At 39.6% G+C, this 19,293-nt stretch overlaps 1 protein-coding gene across 11 annotated transcripts in view; it reads left to right on the top strand.

The window, feature by feature from the left end:
* The window catches only part of LOC122887804 (glutamate receptor-interacting protein 2-like), a 267,289-nt gene that overhangs the window by 233,793 nt on the left and 14,203 nt on the right, over positions 1-19,293 (top strand). For all 11 annotated transcript variants that reach the window (XM_044221385.1, XM_044221405.1, XM_044221341.1 and 8 more), the window contains exons 10-20: positions 3,135-3,290; positions 3,412-3,564; positions 3,667-3,853; positions 8,342-8,487; positions 10,304-10,384; positions 13,860-13,923; positions 14,087-14,232; positions 15,315-15,459; positions 18,179-18,318; positions 18,659-18,853; positions 19,079-19,235. In XM_044221385.1, the coding sequence (XP_044077320.1) occupies positions 3,135-3,290; positions 3,412-3,564; positions 3,667-3,853; positions 8,342-8,487; positions 10,304-10,384; positions 13,860-13,923; positions 14,087-14,232; positions 15,315-15,459; positions 18,179-18,318; positions 18,659-18,853; positions 19,079-19,235 (1,570 nt within the window). The remainder of the gene's footprint in view (positions 1-3,134; positions 3,291-3,411; positions 3,565-3,666; positions 3,854-8,341; positions 8,488-10,303; positions 10,385-13,859; positions 13,924-14,086; positions 14,233-15,314; positions 15,460-18,178; positions 18,319-18,658; positions 18,854-19,078; positions 19,236-19,293) is intronic.

The following is a 19,293-nucleotide window of genomic DNA, read 5'->3' on the forward strand; positions in this document are numbered from 1 at the left end:
CTCTCCTCCCCGGGCGTCTGCCCTCAGACCAGCTCATTACTTAAGACCCGAGAGGTCCAGAGAGGAAAACGATTCCACTCATTCCAGTGTCTTTCTGCCCTCCATCCTCTCTTGCGGAACAACGATTGCGGAATATTTTGGCTGCGACAGCAACTCTGAGCTTAATTAGTTGAAGGAGTGTTTCTTCACCCATAGCCAAGTGATGGCTTTCATCTGCAGGAGAATTAGTGCCAGTGGATTTATAGGGGAAACGCTGATTCCAACGGCTGCTTTATTATCCCAGGTTAATGCTTCACAGCTGAGGGGTTTAAGTATGACAAGAGTACACACACATTCAATGACACATATTCACACATAGAACACACGCCTGTATGCAGCCTGTACAGTTCACACACATGTAGAACCTGCGATAAAGCTGCCAGTATTGTAGTAACTTAAGTCAGAGAAACATGAATGCATTTTCCTGGTTGGTGGGAAAAATCTGTTTGTGTTTCTTAATGTTGCATTGTTCTTTGACCTGATTAGACTCACGAGAGAGGTTGAGAAAGGCGGAATTAAAAAAAGAGGCTTATAGACACAAAATAAAGACAAATACTAGAAATTCTAGACAGAAATAGACTAAAACCTCTGCCTCAGTTCTGCTTTCTATAGAATGTGTGTGGGACGGGAGTTTCATCTCAGCATGAAAACAGCAGGAAGAGAGAAAGTTGAAAAGAGAAGTGGCAGATGAATGAGTGAACAGTGACAGAGTGACAGGTAGTGTAAAGGCAGGATGGTATTTAATTAAAGCCATTACACCTCTCTTGCAAGCTGTCAGATGCAGCTTACAACCCGACACCTCCACCTTTTCTCCTCTGTTCTTTTCCTTTTTTTGTCTTCCTTTCTTCATCTCCTCCTCTTCCTCTGCACGTCTCCTCCCCACTTGTCTCATCTTTTCTCTTTTTCATTCTATTCTAATCTATGTTGAAGCGACAAAAAACAATAAAGTTCATTTTAAGAAAGTACTAGAAGCTACCGACCACACACACACACACACTCACTCTCAAAAGGTCGACATCTCATCTCGCATCTCCTTCATTTATCTCTACAAAGCAAAATGTATTCTTTCTTTCTTCTAATCACAATTGTGTGATCGCATTGGTGTGTATATGCGTGTGTGTGTGTGTGTGTGTTGAACACAGCTCATTAGGATACTGATGGCCTTGCAGGAGACCTTGCGGCCAGCCTGCTGCGTTTTTATTAATAGACACTCTGATTAAAGGTTTTGCAGTTGTGTGTGTGTGTGTGTGTGTGTGTGTGTGTGTGTGTGTGTGTGTGTGTGTGTGTATGACTTTGATTGTGTTTCAGTATGTGTTTCTGCAGTATAGATTATGTTGGTGAGTCTGGACATAAATTTGTGTACACACACTATTCGCTTGGCCTTGCGTGTATTTGTGTATCTTCTCTTATGTATGTAAGGTGTGTAAGTGAGCATAAGTGTGCATCTATCAGTGTGGCTGCAGCCATTTCTTGTCAGCAGATCTGTCTCTCCAGTGTGTTTCACTGGACGTAATGACTTTATTTTTAGTCAGGGAGGATTAGACAGGAAAATGTTTCCACATTTCTCAGATCTCACCCTGAGGCCGCCCAACACTTATGCTCCTCAGACCTCCTGCCAACGGAGCGGTTTAGATAAAATGACTCGCATGTCGAGGAAACAAAAGCTCTGTTGGATGGATGTGGCAGCACAGGCCAGCTTAGGATCAACTTCAGAGTTGAGATAAGTGTGTGTAGTGAGGAATTACACATAAAGCTGTGTAGTTTGTCAGACTTGAGCCTTGATCGTATGCTGATGCTCTCAGTGGGAGTTTCCCTAGAAGAGGTTCTCCTGACATCTGAGGAAGAGTGACTTTTAACAGATGGCACAGTCCACCAGCATTTCTGTGTTTTTAATGTGTTATTGGTCTAATTAATTGACAATATAATGAGATAATTCCATATGTTATGCTAATGAATTACAGATTCCCAATGGTATTTTTGGAAAATATTGACAGGTGTTTGTTATACCGCTATCCACGTTAGTCCTAGCTCCATGTTACCTTACATGAATTATGGGCTACTTCAAGTTATTACTTTCACTGAATACCAATATGTGTGGTATGCTACAGGTGTCTTCCCTTTTCTTAGAGATTTTGAGGAAATAAATGAAGTGTGACAGCCTGTCACACCTTAAATAATATGATCATACATCTGCCTTCTGCTACCAAGGGATTGGACCACGACCTGAAGACTTTGCATCGGATAACGTACAGTAGCATATTTAGCTACTTTATTGGTTCCGTTGCTACCAACGGAGAACCGCTGAACAATCTGAAAAGCTTGGAGGCTTATCAGTACTCCTTTAATAATGAGGTCAGGTGCATTTTATTAAAGCAGCTGGAACAACTGTCTGTCTCAAAGCAGATAAAGTGCCAAGTCAGAGTCCCACATCACTTAACTAACGCTAAGGTACCTTAGTTTGTTACTGCTATCCCAGGCACTTCTGGTCGCCCTGCCATACCTCACTAGTAGAAGGCAGAGATATGATCCGATTATTCCATTTAAAAGAAAAGTTCAACATTCTAGGAAAGAAGCGTATTCGCTTTCTTGCAGAGAGTTAGATGAGAAAATTGACACTACTCATGTCTGTACAGTAAATATGAAGCTTAGCTTAGTACAAAGACCAGAAACAGGGGGAAATGGCTAGCATTGCTCTGTCCAAAGGTAACAAAATGTGGCTACCAGCACCTGTTGTGCAGTTGGTGGCAGTAACGCACAAAAAAGCATAGCAATGCGCCAAGGATGAAGAAGACTGCAAGTGAGCAAAAATGGACTTAAACAATGCAGGATTTAAAATATTTTTAAAAACCAGCTCTGCAAATGTGTTATGTTTTATGCATTCAGCATGTTTGGTAGACCTCAAGGATTCACACAATGTTTTGGTGAGAAACACTGAATGTAAAACACAAGTTTTGTTTGCTTACAAAAGAAACTCCACAGGGCACCTTTTAAAGCTATAGTAACTGTGGGTGGTAGACATGTTAACACATGTTAAGGGTTACGGTAAGTCGACACCTTGTCCTCAGAAGTAACTAAATCATTTGTGTGTGTTTCAGTGAAGGTTCAGAAGTCGGACCACCCCCACTCCTGGGACCCCTGTGTGAACTACTGTCACCCTCCAAACTCCACCCTCTGCAACACAAGCTCCACTCTCAACAAGTCGTGGACCGCCTCAAATAATAACACCATCAACAGCCTCGACTACTGCAAGTGTAAGAACACAAACAGTGACAAGACAGACTTGTCTGTCTGTCAGACTTTCTTCATTAATTCTTCCATCCCTTTCTTCTTACCCATGTATTGCAGTAAGGGAACTCTCTCTCTCTCTTTTAGCTCTGGTATCTGCCAGTTTCTCTCCCGGCTCTACGACTACATCGGGCCCCAGTAGCCAGAGCTCCAGCACCCTGCCCAGGCCTACAGTTCCCATGAGTCCACGGAACTCGCTGCTCAAACGACGGCAAAGGAAGAAAGAGCACAAAAGCTCCTGTAAGCTCAATATGTTTGTCTGTCTGTACAATAATGTAATATTTCTGCAGGGAAATTAATAATCAAAAAATCCATCTCACGTGTGTACCTGTGTGTGTTTAGTGTCCCTGGCGTCCAGTTCGGTGGGTCCGGGTGGTCAGGTAGTTCATGTAGAGACCAGTGAGGTCGTCTTAACAGGCGACCCACTCAACGGCTTCGGTGTCCAGCTGCAGGGAGGAATATTTGCCACTGAAACACTGTCCGCACCCCCACTTATCCGATTCATAGAGCCCGATAGCTCTGCAGAGAGGTGAGCACGCACGCGTTCACGCATGAATAAACTGTGCACGATATTTTTATGTTCTTTACCAATGTGTCTGTGATGTATAGCCTTTCCACACAAAGACATTAAACGAAGGTACAAAGTTAGACTGATTTACTTTGGCACTACAACATAAACATTATCATCCTGAATAACTAACTACCAACTTTGCTTGTTCAAGATCTACCTCACTTAAGCAAATATGCAGTTATATTATATATTATATTATAATTAAATATATATTGTGTTATTTATTAGCCTAAATTAGTATAAAAAAGTTCAGGGAATAAAATGCTGAAGTATGAAAACTAAACAATTGTGAAAATCTATAATTGAAGAGTTAAAATATTGATGACACAGCAGCTTATACATTTTTTTTTTTTTGGAGGGGGGTTATTGAGTAGCTTAAATTCAAAGTAAACATATTTTGTCAGACTATTTTACATGTTGATCTCTACACCGCAAGGCTACAACAGTCAGATACATCCAATCCAAGTTGTTTAGTAGATTACTAATATTACAAAGATTATTAATCATATTATTAAAATCACACTGATGTACAATAGTCTGCCTGAATGATGTAGTGTGCTACTTGGTATTGCAGTTTAGTAACATGTAGGTGTGTTATTAAGTGTTGTAACAGTGCATTTGTATTTGTGTGACTAAGAAAGCTGTAGTACAGCTAAACTAATGGCTTGTGTGTGGACATATGCTGACTTTAATGATGCATTAGCAGCTTTACTTAGCTGTCCTGTGTGTATTTGAATGTTAGTGTTTGTTTGTGTGTGCAGGTGTGTGTGAGACTGATGTTGGCGGTGTATTAACAGCTCTGCCGGGCTCTGTGTGATGTGTGGCTGTATGAACATTTTTAAGCATTTACTGTATGTACATGAACATAGGTGGGGTTTTCCAAATATTGACGTACAAGTGTGTGTGTGTGTGTCAGAGTCACAATCCTCTGTGTATTTGCGTCTTTTGTTGCTCTTTAATTCACGCATGTGTTCATCACTTCATTAGTCTCACAAGTCTCAATTTAGTATGAATTCTCAATTGTGTCTGCATTGTGTGTGTGTGTGTGTGTATGGGTGTGTCTCTGATTGATGTTCCTGTTGTATTAACAGATTCTCTAAGTGCTGGGTGTGTTTCTGCACCCCGAGGCCACACTCTCTTCTCCATTAGTGCCCACGCTAACAACACTAATTAGCTAGCTTCCCTTCGCCCACGCCGGAGGAATCGATAAGTACCTTCCTTCACGCTTGACAGGGTGAATCCAAATAAACCCCTTCACACTACCCTGAATTACACTGAACCACAACTTATAGTCTTTAAAAGTGGTGACCAGCGAGGACATCCTCTTTTAAGGTTTTAACCTGCAATTATCCTGCATTAGTCCTGCTGGAAGCTTTTCTATAAATGTTATTTAGTATCAATTTTAACATGTATATTGTAGCAATCCTCAGAAAACACAAAACTACTCATTACCAATCTTAATTTCATACCAATGTTATATTCAAAACATGTAAAGTTCATTACGCTGGACTAGTTGCTTGGTTTCATTTGGTCCATTTGCTCCATAATGAAAATGGCGTAGTGCGATATTACTAAGCCAGCAGTGAGCCACACATAATTTGCATTCTAATTGTAACAGCCAGTAGTTGCTGTGTATACCAAAAACCACCAGGAGGCATCTGTGAGGCGTCTACAAGCAAAGTGGACCATAACCTCATAACACCATAATCACATTCCACTTTTCCACTGCCAGCACTGCAACACAAGCACATCAACTCTGCACTTTGTCAGACTTGCAGTACTGATGATGCAAGGCACAAAGTTCTCCACAACACCAAGGTAGTAAAATATAGCCAGTAATCAAACCAATACTTTATATACAGTATGTTGCTAGTTAAAGTTTGCATTGTACAAACTGCAGATTAACGCTGGATGATGGATTATATATAAAACTACTCACCAAGAAGCATATCTATTATAAACAACTTGCAAGACAAGAAAAAAACAAAAAGGAAGGAATAAAAAGCAAAGAAATTAAGAGGAGAGGGGAGAGGAATGAAAGTGAGACATATGGAAGAGAGAGGGACCCTGAGTTTATTCTTCAAACGCTACATAAAGAAAGAATGGAAAAAAGAGACAAAAACAGGAAAGAAGTGGAGAGCGATATTAACTGGTAATTTCTGAACAAAAAATGGGAAACAGAGGGACAGTGAGACAGGGACGACAGTCTTGGCAGGCCATTTAATCCTCAGTAGCTCATAATGAAGATGTCTGACTGTATATTAATACAGGTCACCCACTCATGGCTTAATGGAGGATATATCAACTGTGTGTGTGTGTGTGTGTGTGTGTGTGTTGTGTCACATTCAGACAAGTGAAAATCCTAAGTGCCCTGCAAATCCAAAGGGCAGTACCTGCATGAAGGAGAGGCCTAGTCGAAGTGTGACAAATGACTTAATCTTCATTTTCTCCTGTCAGAAGTCTACTTGGTGCAGAACTACTGTATCATTTTATAATATTTAATAATATGGCTCTTATTTTAGTTCAGTGCACTAATCCTAAACCACAGTCATGACCTTTGAACCTTAAGCGATTTTAAAAAAAAAAAAAAAAAAAAAAAAAAAAAAAAAAAAAAAAGTTTCTGCAGTTAGAATCACATTGTCCACTTTTTTACATTCATTCATTATAGCACTGATGGCTCTCTGCACAGCTGTGCTCACTGGTCGCACAGATTAGTGCAGAGGGTGGATGTAGCATAGGTTCCACCATGCTATGATATTTCTGTCTAGCTTTAAAAAGAACAACTCAGTATACTGTTCTTTGTGTGTCTGGTGATTATACGCTTGTTTACACAAGCCAATTAGCAGCAGAGGGGTTTTGGGTTTGTCACTTTTAGTGCCTAGTATAGCTGGAGTGACTTGAACATACGAGGGGCTTCGCTTCCAAAATTGCTTAAATTTACAGGCTATTGTTGCAAAAAACAGAATGACTCCTTTGCAATATACATCTATTTTGCCACGGAAAGGTATTTATATAATTCATTACATTAATAGTCAGCGCTAATGTGCTTTACTTTCATTCCAGAACTGATTTATCTAGTGAGGAGCCAGGTTTGGGGGTTTCTAAATGGTGGATATTTTGAAAACAGAAATCTTTAATATCCAAACAGCAGCACTGAAAGCTACAGTAGCTAAAAATAATGTGATATGTTACACAACAGGGAGTCTGAAGCTCCTTCTGGTGTCATCTGTCTATGTAAAATGAATTAAAGGAAAATACGTCACAGGTAGGGGGCTGCTGATGATTAGTACACCTACGTGCTTGAGGTTTTCTTTCCCCTTTGAGAGCATTTTAACCCTGGAAGTAGTCATGTCTAAATAGGAACAAAACAGAAAATACCTACACGATCATGTTTTATTTCAGGAGATATAAAATGACACTTGAGAAAGAAGCAGATGTTAGTGTCTGGAAGTTTTTAGAAACCTGTAATTTGAGGAACCTTGATGGGTCATTCAGACTGAAACAACTGGAGAACCTCAGAGGGTTCCTTATTGAACCCCTGTATTAATGGCTTTATAAACCCTGAGGTCCTGATCAGACCGAGCACTTTTTGCAGGTTGCTTCTTTTTTGTTGAAGCCTACAATTTAAAAAGAGAGCAGCTTGCTGCTATCTTTTTTTTTTTAGTGTCACTAGGCAACCACCGAATGACCTGTCCTTAGTCTAACTGTGAATTTGCTGTGAAGAAAACTCACAATCTAATCCGATTGGACAATGGGGAAAAAACGCAAATGACATTGGGCGCTTTACGCTCTGTGTCGAAGTTTTTTCAGCTCAAGGCGTTCAGAGCGCTCATGCAAAAATGCGAGGCGCTCCGGGCGTCTAAAACACAAGACGCCCAGGATGCATGAGCAGCACGCAAAATGCTTACTACCTATAGAAAACAACTGGGAAAAGACGCCTCTCACTGCCAAACCTAAGGTGTTTTAAACAATTCCTAAGAACTTAGATTAACTCAAATTATAGGCCGTAAACTGATCACAATCCACCCAGAAAAGTTGTTTCTTTTAACAAAACCTCATACTCTTGCCTATGGAGATCTATAGTGAAAGCAGAACTTCCGGGTTATGTTCCAGAAGTAAGAAGACCTCAGTCAAAATAAAAAAAACCATTGCAGGTTAACCAGCGCAGACATTTTTTAGACAACAGAGATGAGAACTAAAAAGTTTGAAAGATGGTATTTAATAGATAGTGTTGGTGGAGATAGGGACGGTAAGGGAGAAACAGTTTAAATGGCCAAGTACGCGTCCTGCTGCGCTGGTAAAACAACATGGGAGCTGTAGGGATTTGTGGGGATTTGTGGGGCTCAGGCCTCAAAGCACCGAAACTGTAAGATACAGTGATATTTAGGAAGTAGATATCCAATGCTTCCAATCTTTCTGACATCACCATGGTAACTCCTGTTGTAGGTGTGGCCTGCTGCAGGTTGGAGACCGCCTCCTGTCAATCAATGGAATCCCCACAGAAGATGGAACGCTAGAGGAGGCCAATCAGCTTCTCCGAGATGCGGCGCTGACCAATAAGGTCTCATTGGAGATAGAATTCGACGTAGCAGGTTTGTGAAGTTAACAAAAGGTTTACCACATTCTCAGATTTGCGTGTCTCGTATCATTATGAGATTTATTACCTCTCTGCCAGATATCGAATATTGAATTGTGTCAGACACCTGTTGTTGCAATAACACCTGTGGAGGGTTGTTGCACTTCTTTGCTCATCTGTGAGGGTTTAAAACATTAGTATAATGAAAGAGAACAGAGCAACTGGCAAACGCTGCGCATTCTTTATTAGCAAGCATTTAGCAGTTGTGTTGTACAAATGTACACATCTGCACAGACAGGATGAACTGGTGAAACTCAGCTGCTGAAAGCTTTTCTCTCAGTGCAGGCAGGGGTGGGCAGAATAATTACAGCTCTTCACTGCAGAGCATGGCCCCATCTACATGCTTTTAACCCCATGAAAATCTAACAACCACACTGATACCCCACAAGTTCAAAGCTTTCCTTAGTTCTGATTTCTATGTTGAAGAAAAGTCACTTCCACTTGCATACTGAACTCACACACGGGTAAAGGTTTAATCAGTACAAATTTAAAAAAAAAAAAAAAAAACTGAAGTTGATTTTAGTTGTTTTGAAGTGAATCTCATTGCTAACATTTCATGCATTTAATGGGTGAGATCTGTACGACAGAGCAGTCTGCTGTTTTTCAGTACTTTTACTTTTTAACTTTTGGATGATGAAGAGAAAACTTTGCTCTACAGAATGAGGCATGTACACTACAAAATAAATTGCTAAAACAGTTTTTCACAATAGTGTATGTAGTTTAGAAAACAATGTACATCCATCCTTTCAATCAAACTATCTGTACACCAAGAGGTTAGACAATTAGTCTCTCATGGTACGCTTAAACACACAAATGAATTTATTTTTGTTTAAGGCGCTTTTTAAAGTGGTTTTATCTCTTCAGTAAAACATAATGATAAGCTGTTGAAGTCATAGCTCACTCTGAGTTACTGGGACAACAAACATTAACTCTGAAGTTATCAACAATGAACTATGATAAAATCAGCACAAAAGCCTATGTTTTGTCTCTACCTGCGATAGTTTGTTTTGCACAAACTACTGAAATCAAAAATTTTCCCTTGTGATAACACTAAGGGATTTGACTTGATTTAAGCTGTGTAGCTCTCTGCAGTAACTAATCATGTTTTTCCAGTTTTTGATGTTGCCATTCATAAAGTTGCATCATTTTGTGAGTTAACATAGCGAGCAAGAAATTGTGAAGTTAGCATTTATCCTATAAACAGAGAGAAATTAGAATGATTTCTTACCCTACCATTAACCCCAAAAGTTGATGCAGCCAATTCCCAAGCGTAATATTTAAGACTTTTACTCTTATAGCCTTTCAAAATAAGTTAATCAGCTCTGAATGGCATATACTTATTGTCCACTTTTTGTAACTTTTTGTGTTGTTAGGCACAACACTGCACACTGAACTTGACTATCATGTTTACAGTGTCAGTCAGTGATAAGAGCTTCTTGGTGAGTTTGAAGGATTCTGAAGTGAGGAGCTGATCCAAATAGCTTGTTAAAAAGTGGTAAGCGGTTGCTCTGCTCACCACTTGCACTCGTCATGTTAATGCCTGGATGTAGAGTTGTTTTACTGGTGGAATTAGTATTATGACTCATGCAGGCAAACTGAGGATTTGAAGTCGCTGTTTGCCTCAGAGAAGAGCAATTCAGAGGAGATAAGAGCAAGAGCTAAATGTCTTTAATTACAAATGTTAAGCGGGATGAATTATTTGTTGCTTTTTTATAATAATGGATTTTCTGCATGTGTTTAACACTGAGTGTGACACTGTGTTTGTATCACAGAGTCAGTGGTGCCTAGTAGTGGTACTTTCCACGTCAAACTGCCGAAGAAAAGAGGAGTGGAGCTGGGGCTCACCATCAGTGGTAGGAACACACACACACCAAACATTGCTCATATGATCTTTTTTTTTTTTTTTTTTTTTTTTTTTTGTTTAGACAGGCTGCTGGCAGAATGTTTAAATGTCACGAGGCCACCCTGCTCTTCTTCAAAAACACACACAATCATACACATGTATTTCTCAGGGTAACTGTAGCCTGCAGGAAAGCTTAGCTATCAACATTGTTTATAAAATGGTATAGATACCAGGCCACACACTCACAGTCTGTGTTTCATTCAGATGACACTAATTACAAACCTTATACTGTAAGGCCAAAAGTATGTGGACAGCCAGTTTGGCATACTTTATCTTGGCCACTTAGTTGCAATTAAGGGAAATCTTAATGCTACATTATACAGTGATACTTTTCTAGACAGTACTGTTCTTCCAACTTTGTGGCTTTGTTTGGGGAAGGCCCTTTCCTGTTTTTTTTACATGACAATGTTAAAAAAACACAAAGCCAGGTGCATAAAGAAATCATTTTTCCTGTCTGGAGTGGAAGACCTTGACTGGCCTGCACAGAGCCCTGACCTCAACCCCACCATGAGTCGGGCTTTATTGCTCAACATCAGTGCCCAACATCACTAACGCTCCTTTAGCTAAATGGGAGCAAATCCCTGCAGCCATGGTTCTGGAATGAGATGAATATGATGATGATCGCATATGGCTGTAATGGTCGGGTGTCTGCGTTACCGTATTTGGATGTCTATATTCTTTTGGCCTTATAATGTTTACAACCATGGTGTATATCATTTTTTTTGCAAAATGTAAAATTTGATTTGGTGCAATTACCAAAATGTCATGTACACACTTTTAGCAGAAAGATCTACAGTGGTGTGAAAAAGTGTTTGCCCCATTCCCGATTTATGCATGTTTGTCACACTTAAATGTTTCAGATCATCAAACAAATTTAAATATCAAAGATAACACAAGTAGACACAAAATGCAGTTTTTAAATGAAGGTTTTTATTATTAAGGGAAAACAAAATCCAAACCTACATGACCCTGTGTGAAAAAGTGATTGCCCCACTTGTTAAAACATAACTTAACTGTGGTTTATAACACCTGAGTTCAATTTCTCTAGCCACACCCAGGCCTGATTACTGTCACACCTGTTCTCAATCAAGAAATCACTTAAATAGGACCTGCCTGACAAAGTGAAGTAGACCAAAAGATCTTCAAAAGCTAGACATCATGCCGAGATCCAAAGAAATTCAGGAACAAATGAGAAAGAAAGTAATTGAGATCATCAGTCTGGAAAAGGTTATAAAGGTTATAAAAGGTTATAAAGCCATTTCTAAAGCTTTGGGACTCCAGCGAACCACAGTGAGAGCCATTATCCACACATGGAGAAAACATGGAACAGTGGTGAACCTTCTCAGGAGTGGCCGGCCGACCAAAATTACCCCAAGAGCGCAGCTCGTCTCATTTTTGCCAGAAAACATCTTGATGATCCCCAAGACTTTTGGGAAAATACTCTGTGGACTGACGAGACAAAAGTTGAACTTTTTGGAAGGTGTGTGTCCCATTACATCTGGCGTAAAAGTAACACCGCATTTCAGAAAAAGAACATCATACCAGCAGTAAAATATGGTGGTGGTAGTGTGATGGTCTGGGGCTGTTTTGCTGCTTCAGGACCTGGAAGACTTGCTGTGATAAATGGAACCATGAATTCTGCTGTCTACCAAAAACTCCTGAAGGAGAATGTCCAGCCATCTGTTCGTGACCTCAAGCTGATGCGAACTTGGGTTCTGTAGCAGGGCAATGATCCAAAACACACCAGCAAGTCCACCTCTCAACGGCTGAAGAAGAACAAAATGAAGACTTTAGAGTGGCCTAGTCAAAGTCCTGACCTGAATCCTATTGAGATGCTGTGGCATGACCTTAAAAAGGCAGTTAATGCCCGAAAACCCTCCAATGTGGCTGAATTACAACAATTCTGCAAAGATGAGTGGGCCAAAATTCCTCCACAGCGCTGTAAAGGACTCATTGCAAGTTATCGCAAACGCTTGATTGCAGGTTTAGGGGGCAATCACTTTTTCACAAAGGGCCATGTAGGTTTGGATTTTGTTTTCCCTTAATAACCTTCATTTAAAAACTGCATTTTCTGTCTACTTGTGTTATCTTTGACTAATATTTAAATTTGTTTGATGATCTGAAACATTTAAGTGTGACAAACATGCAAAAAAATAAGAAATCGGGAAGGGTGCAAACACTTTTTCACACCACTGTATGTATTTTAAACATAGTGGATCCAGTCTTTAATGCTGTTATTGTTCTTCCAGTAAATTACTTTATTGTTATGACTGAAGGCATTAATCACATGCATCACTGTAAAGCTTTAGTGTTGCTGTCCAGAGAGTGATCAACACATCTCACTTCAGTCAGCATGACCTACATTCAGTGTTTAACTGTTGTTAGTCTGGGATGCGTGCACACTTTAGTGTGCCAGTATATATTGTAGTATTTCAAGTTGCATGAGCAGGTTGACTGCTGAACTTGGCACATTTTTAAATATTTGGAGTAAAGATATATAAATATATCAGTAAGTATTACAAAGATTGAGAAGCACTTTTATGACCGGTAAATTGTTCAACAGAATCCTCTTTAATTTCAGTAAAGCAGCTCCACTCACTGAGTTACTTACCAGCATAAATGTGTTAAACACCATTCCTGAGGTTGCTCAGGAATGGTGTAACCTCCCTTTGCTAAATAAAGGCGTTCAATAAAGCCATATGTGGAATTTTAGAAGAAAAAGGTCAAATTTTATATACATTTATAAATGCCCTATGTAGAGAATACTCTATATAAAATGTGTGGCCCTGTAGAGAAACTCTACATTGGGCCCTGATGTATGGATAGTTTTTGTATAGATCAAAATGAAAATGACAGTCAGACAATGGTGCAATGGCGCCATCTTCTGAATGGAAGTAGTCACAGCTGAAAGTGAGAAGGATCTTACAGGCACAACACATTAGCTGATTTCACACAAAGTTACCAGCCAACTTGAACAGTTTCTCCTGATAAAAGTATAAGAGAGATTTAACCTGATAAATTATCATTTCTTTTTCCTTTGCTGTCAAGACATTTTCAGCCTTCCTCAGTCTGTGTGTCTGTTAGTAGTATATTTGACTTGTGATGAGTTCAACTACTTTTTTTTTTATTTAAAAAAACCCAATTCATTAGATTTTACCTCCTACCTTCCATTATCTCAAAACAAATAAAACGTGATAATGTAATAAATGCTATTGTTACTGACATTATTCATGTATCACTATTCATTGTTAATGATGTCATGTTACTGTTACAATTATTATTTTTTATTTGTTTTATTATCATTATTATCATTGCTATTATTAGTAGTAATCGTAGTGGGGAAAACTCTTTGACAGCTGTGTTATATATAGTTGTTTTGTTGTTGTTGTTGCTGCTGCTTAGTGTGATGTTATCTCCCTCCACAGCCAGCAAGAAGCCAGGAGAGCCCCTCATCATTTCTGACATCAAGAAGGGCAGCATGGCCCACAGGTATCGTACAGATTATCTTGTAGTTTAGCTTCCACTCTGTTAAGTACAGTGTGGGTTCTGTGAGTGCAGTTTGGCAGAATTCTGACGCTGTAGTACAACCGTGACAGAACAGATCGTATCTGGTTCCACTTTTTGTGTCTCTGTCTCTCTCTTTCTCCATCAGAACAGGAACATTGGAGCCTGGTGATAAGCTGTTGGCCATCGACAACATCAGACTGGAGAACTGTTCCAGAGACGATGCAGAGCAGATCCTGCAGCAGTGTGAGGAGCTGGTCAAACTAAAGATACGCAAAGACGAAGACAACTCAGGTATATGCGTGCATATGCATATGGTAAAGTTGAGTCTGTCTTTGGTGGTTCAGTAAACATGATAACCATAATATGTGTGATGTATTATTTCACTGCACAAAAGTCTTTCTGGTTGATTTTTCAGATTTGTTTTATTTGATTAAAAAATGTTCATTCAAATCAGCATGCATTAGTTTAAGGAGAAGCACTAACTGTGTTTGACCACCAGGTGGTGCTGTTGTCCAGAACTCATGGACTCCTGCTGCAGCTTTAAAATGGCCATCTAAGATACTGTAAGATGCATCTTTATTGATCCCAGTGGGGAGACAAACTATTGGAAGAGTTAACAATTAAATCCAGTGTGAAACAATAAATTATACAATAAAGCATAAAGAGCAAAGAAATATATGGGATATAGTAAGAAAATGTGTAGGAAGAGGGTATCCTGCTGGTCTAATGTGTGTACCATGTACAACATGTAGCAGCCTTGATTTCCTGAGTCTTAAACCAGCTAAGGACCCTTGTGCTTGGCCACTTGTTACCGATTTTACAGCCACATCCTGGATTTGTGAGATTTGACGAGTTAATTCAATGAACGCATCCAAGTTGTTGCAATGAGAGAATAATCCTGTTCCACTGTGTGATTTGATGTGATGTAAACTAAACACACAAAAACAGGGAGGGATTGCATAATCATGTTAGATTACGACTCAGAGGGTATAATCACATGCATAGACACACACACACACACACACACAGGAGGTAATATGCAGATTATTATGTTCATGCTACATGATGACAAGGCAGTCTTCTCCCTGGTTACCATGGAAACTGTGTCTTCCTCACCAGTGTTGTCTTGAGGAGAGTTTTGACCTACTTCTGGAATGAAATATGTTTGTGTGTGTGCATTTCAAATGAAGAGGTAACGTGATACAGTATCACCTAGTGAACTGAAGCGTTTTAGTGTGTGTGTATCAGGTGAGCAACATACAGTGTGTCAGGCAGTATCATCTACTCTTTGGAATTGAAACATTAGATTAACACGTGTGTGTGTGTGTGTGTGTGTGTGTGTGTGTGTGTGTGTGTGTGTGTGTGCGCATCAGATGAGCAGGAGACGTCAGGCAGCATCATCTACACAGTGGAGCTGAAGCGGTACGGAGGCCCTCTGGGTATCACCATCTCAGGCACCGAGGAGCCTTTTGACCCCATCACTATATCCGGCCTAACCAAGAGAGGCCTGGCGGAAAGGTACATGCTTGCAGACACACACACCACACACTCACACATTGTCTTTTCATGGAAATCGAATTACCAGTTTGAGTTGTAGTATTAGGAAAGGCACTGCAGCTGGAGATTTTTGGATTGTTCTGTTTTCACATATTTTAATATTTTGCTTCAGTACCTCTATAACAGCATACAAATATAGTACAAAATAAAATTGAAGACTAAACTACAGCTAAGACTACTAAAAGTGCTTCTATAAACTGTTAAGATGTTTTTTTCACCAGCTGCATTAAAAAAATTAACAATCTCTTCTTTAAATCACATATTTTTTTAACTTTACTTTAACCCAACATTCAGTATGGTACATTTGACTCTGTCAGAATGTGTTTATAACTGGCAATAAAAATGTTCTGCATCCACGGATGCTGAACATTTTCTGGCCATTTGAAATCACCAAATGTGCCTTTTTATAATTGTGACTCTCGGCATTCAAAGCTTCAAACACGCAACATACATTTCACTCCAAAAATTAGGTGGTGTATGGATCTATTCACATCTCTGAAAAAATGTCTTGTATTAAATTCTGTGAATTATGTCTCCAAGGCTTTTTGGTAAACTATATTGCTACACTTAATTTTGTTTGAAATGATTAGTTAAATCCGGGAAAGCATGTCTATATAAAGTCTCTTGGTTTAATGAAGGGCCATAGAATTAAAAGTGACTTAATTATACTTAGATGTAGAGGCCCCTACACATATAGACACATATACACAGCTAGGCGATCGCCTAGGGGGCCACCAACTGGAGGGGTGCCAATGACATTTTTTGTAATTAATTTCAGACACAATCTGTTTAAAAAAGTCTGTTCTGCTCATGCCTGTGCTTGCAATACAATGTTAAATAAACCCAGTGGTCACTCTGTACACACCTGAGAGGAGTCTGGAGACGTCATATCCTGAATATGATCAAAAGCGGGACATGACTCATAACCAATATACTGTACATGTATGTGCGCAGGTGTGAGTCACTTAGTAGATAGTTTAAAAGAAGCAGCCCTGACAGTGAGAACAGTCTCTCCATTGGTGGTCTGAAAAACAATTAAACAACACGTTAGAATGGTCAGTCCCATTTAAAACACGACTTTGTCTGGAATGGAGTAATTACTATCTTGTGTGCTCAAGATCAATATCAAGATAAAAAAAATAGATAATCTTTCAGGTCCTTGTTTTATCACGGCAACACATGCCGAAACTTAAACCCAACTGAGACAGATGAAGGAACCAACTTATGTTGCCTTATTTAGTCCTCCCTATCAGTGGGGTAAAAACTTTATTAGGAGAAATAATAAAAGATGCTTTGGGTAATATATAGAGGGATTCCCACCAGCAGCTGAGTGTGCAGCAGGTGACATGGAGTGATGTCAGATGAGAAAATGAGAAACATAATGCGGTGGAGAGATGGGATAGCAGCTAGTGTCCACAGCAACGAGACTGAACAGAAGATGACATAATGTTTTTCCTGAGTCATAATCGTCCACTGGTGAATTTCAGCTTATATCCAGTCCACCACACAACACTTATTTCATAGTAAAATGTGAGCTTTTATAACCGGCTCATGTGTTATGCCACCAAAACACACCAAGGGAGGCAGCTTACTGCCACACTTCCACACACACGCACTCTGTGACCCCGTTTCTTAGAGTTTGTGATGTAATTGTTCTATTTCCTGTCCTAAACTGTTGTCGATAAAGCACTTTGCCTCAGATCTGTTGGCTAAAAGCACCCTATAAATAAACTTGGCTCAGCTTGACACAGAAGAATATGCAGGAATACAGATGATCAACATCACTGCATCTGAGTGGCTCGTGGAAAATGCTTACACCGACCCAGTTTTTCTTTGAGCCGTTTGAGTGCTTTGATTTTGTTAAACCAGCTCAGGTAAACATAAACTAAAGATACAAAATCCAGAAACCCTTCTCTCTCAAAATCACACAGTTAAGTAAATATGTTTAAAGCACGTACAAGCATGATATTTGGGTCCATGAGTGTGTAAATGTGTATATATGTGTAAATAATATCTCTATCAAAGTAGGCCACAAGATAAGGACTGTTTTACATTTTACGATGATAGTGATAGAGGGATTAAAGGGAGCCAGAATTATTCATTCCAGAGTCACCTTGTTGTGACCCTTGACTAGTCATGTGTTTGTTTACATGAATTGTTTAAAACAGTAATTTTTTTTTTCCATGAACCCAAATCTGATCTATAAACAAGTACAGGATCACTGCGACGCTGAAGCCTAATGTTTCAGCATCTAGTTTGTATCAAATACTGTGCCCTACAAATTAGATATGTATACAGCTAATTTGTACTTGCAAATGTGTTTTGGAGGAAATATAATAAGGTTAGGGATAGATCGTGGTCTTGTTTCAATATTGAAAAAGATTGAGAAAATCAGGCTTTTTCAAAGGTTCAGTTCACATAAATTACAAAAAGCTGAATTTGTCTGCAAAACAGCACCAAATTTGGATAGAAATGTAGTATTGATGTCATTGTGTCCCTTTAGCGCAGATATAGATAGATACAGACTGTGATTTTAGAGTAATCAGGTTAATTAATTTAACTGTCTTATCTTAAACTCATGTCTCATAGTAATCTTTTCCTGTGTGTGCATAGTACTGAATTGTACATTGCTTTGTGTGCGTGTGTGTGTGTGAATGTGTATGTTTTCATGTGTGTCCAGGACAGGGGCTATTCACGTAGGTGATCGGATCCTGGCTATCAACAGCGTCAGTTTAAAAGGCAAGCCCCTGAGTGAAGCGATCCACCTGCTGCAGATGGCTGGAGAGACGGTCACCCTCAAGATAAAGAAACAGCTTGACAGTAAGTATGAAAACTGTCAATGGTAACTTGGTAAATTTGCATCACAAATCTCTTTGCACATCTGGTTTCTGACCTGAACTCAATGTTTTTGGAGTCAGCCTTCTAGTACACACTCTTGAACCTTCCAAGACCCTTTCCAATAAGACTTTTCCTAGATGCCTGTAATCGGTTTAGAAATTGGGAACTCGAAGATTCGTTCATATTTTTAGCAACATTTGCCTCTCGTGATGACTCGCAATCTTTGTATTCAATAAGTTGGCATCAACCTTGTCTGAAAACATCCTTATTGTTTGATGATCATTTTATTGGACAAATCTAATTCCAACTTTTTCTCTCCAAGATGTAGAGGAGAGGAAGGCAGCAGAGGTAGAGGACACAACAGAGAATGAGCTCAGTGACCCTGAGGAGGATGATTTGACGGACAGCCAGCAGACCAATAAGCTGTCAGAGCTTTACTCAACAACCATACCCAGCGTCGACTCTGCCATGGAGTCATGGGATGGCTCAGGGATGGACGCCGGCTATGGCAGCCAGGGTAAGCTTTGGATTAACACACATATATGGTGAAAGGCCAGCATGGCCATACATATGTTACAAAACATATTTAGAGTAATACTTGATGGAACATAATTCATGCAAACTCTTGTAGTTTCTATCTTTAAGCAAAGAAAAATCCCAAATCCAAATGGTTCTATCTATAATCCAAAATGCAGCAATCTGTAAATGAGTGCTTTATCTAGTTCCTTCACTCCTCCTGCAGGTACATACAGCCACCAGGCAGCTGGTATCGCTCTTCACCCCCATGAGTGGCGTAGTGCCAAGCAGCAGCGCAGCACCACACCACCTCCTGGACGCCGGAAGAACTACCCTTTCAGCGATGGAGGCTTCAGTGAGGATGACTGGGACAAACCACCTGGGTAGGACTGAACTTAGTTTTATCTTTAATTACAAATCATGTATCCTTTATATTTTTGC

This window comes from Siniperca chuatsi, linkage group LG2, assembly GCF_020085105.1.
Source record: "Siniperca chuatsi isolate FFG_IHB_CAS linkage group LG2, ASM2008510v1, whole genome shotgun sequence".
Lineage (NCBI taxonomy): Eukaryota > Metazoa > Chordata > Actinopteri > Centrarchiformes > Sinipercidae > Siniperca > Siniperca chuatsi.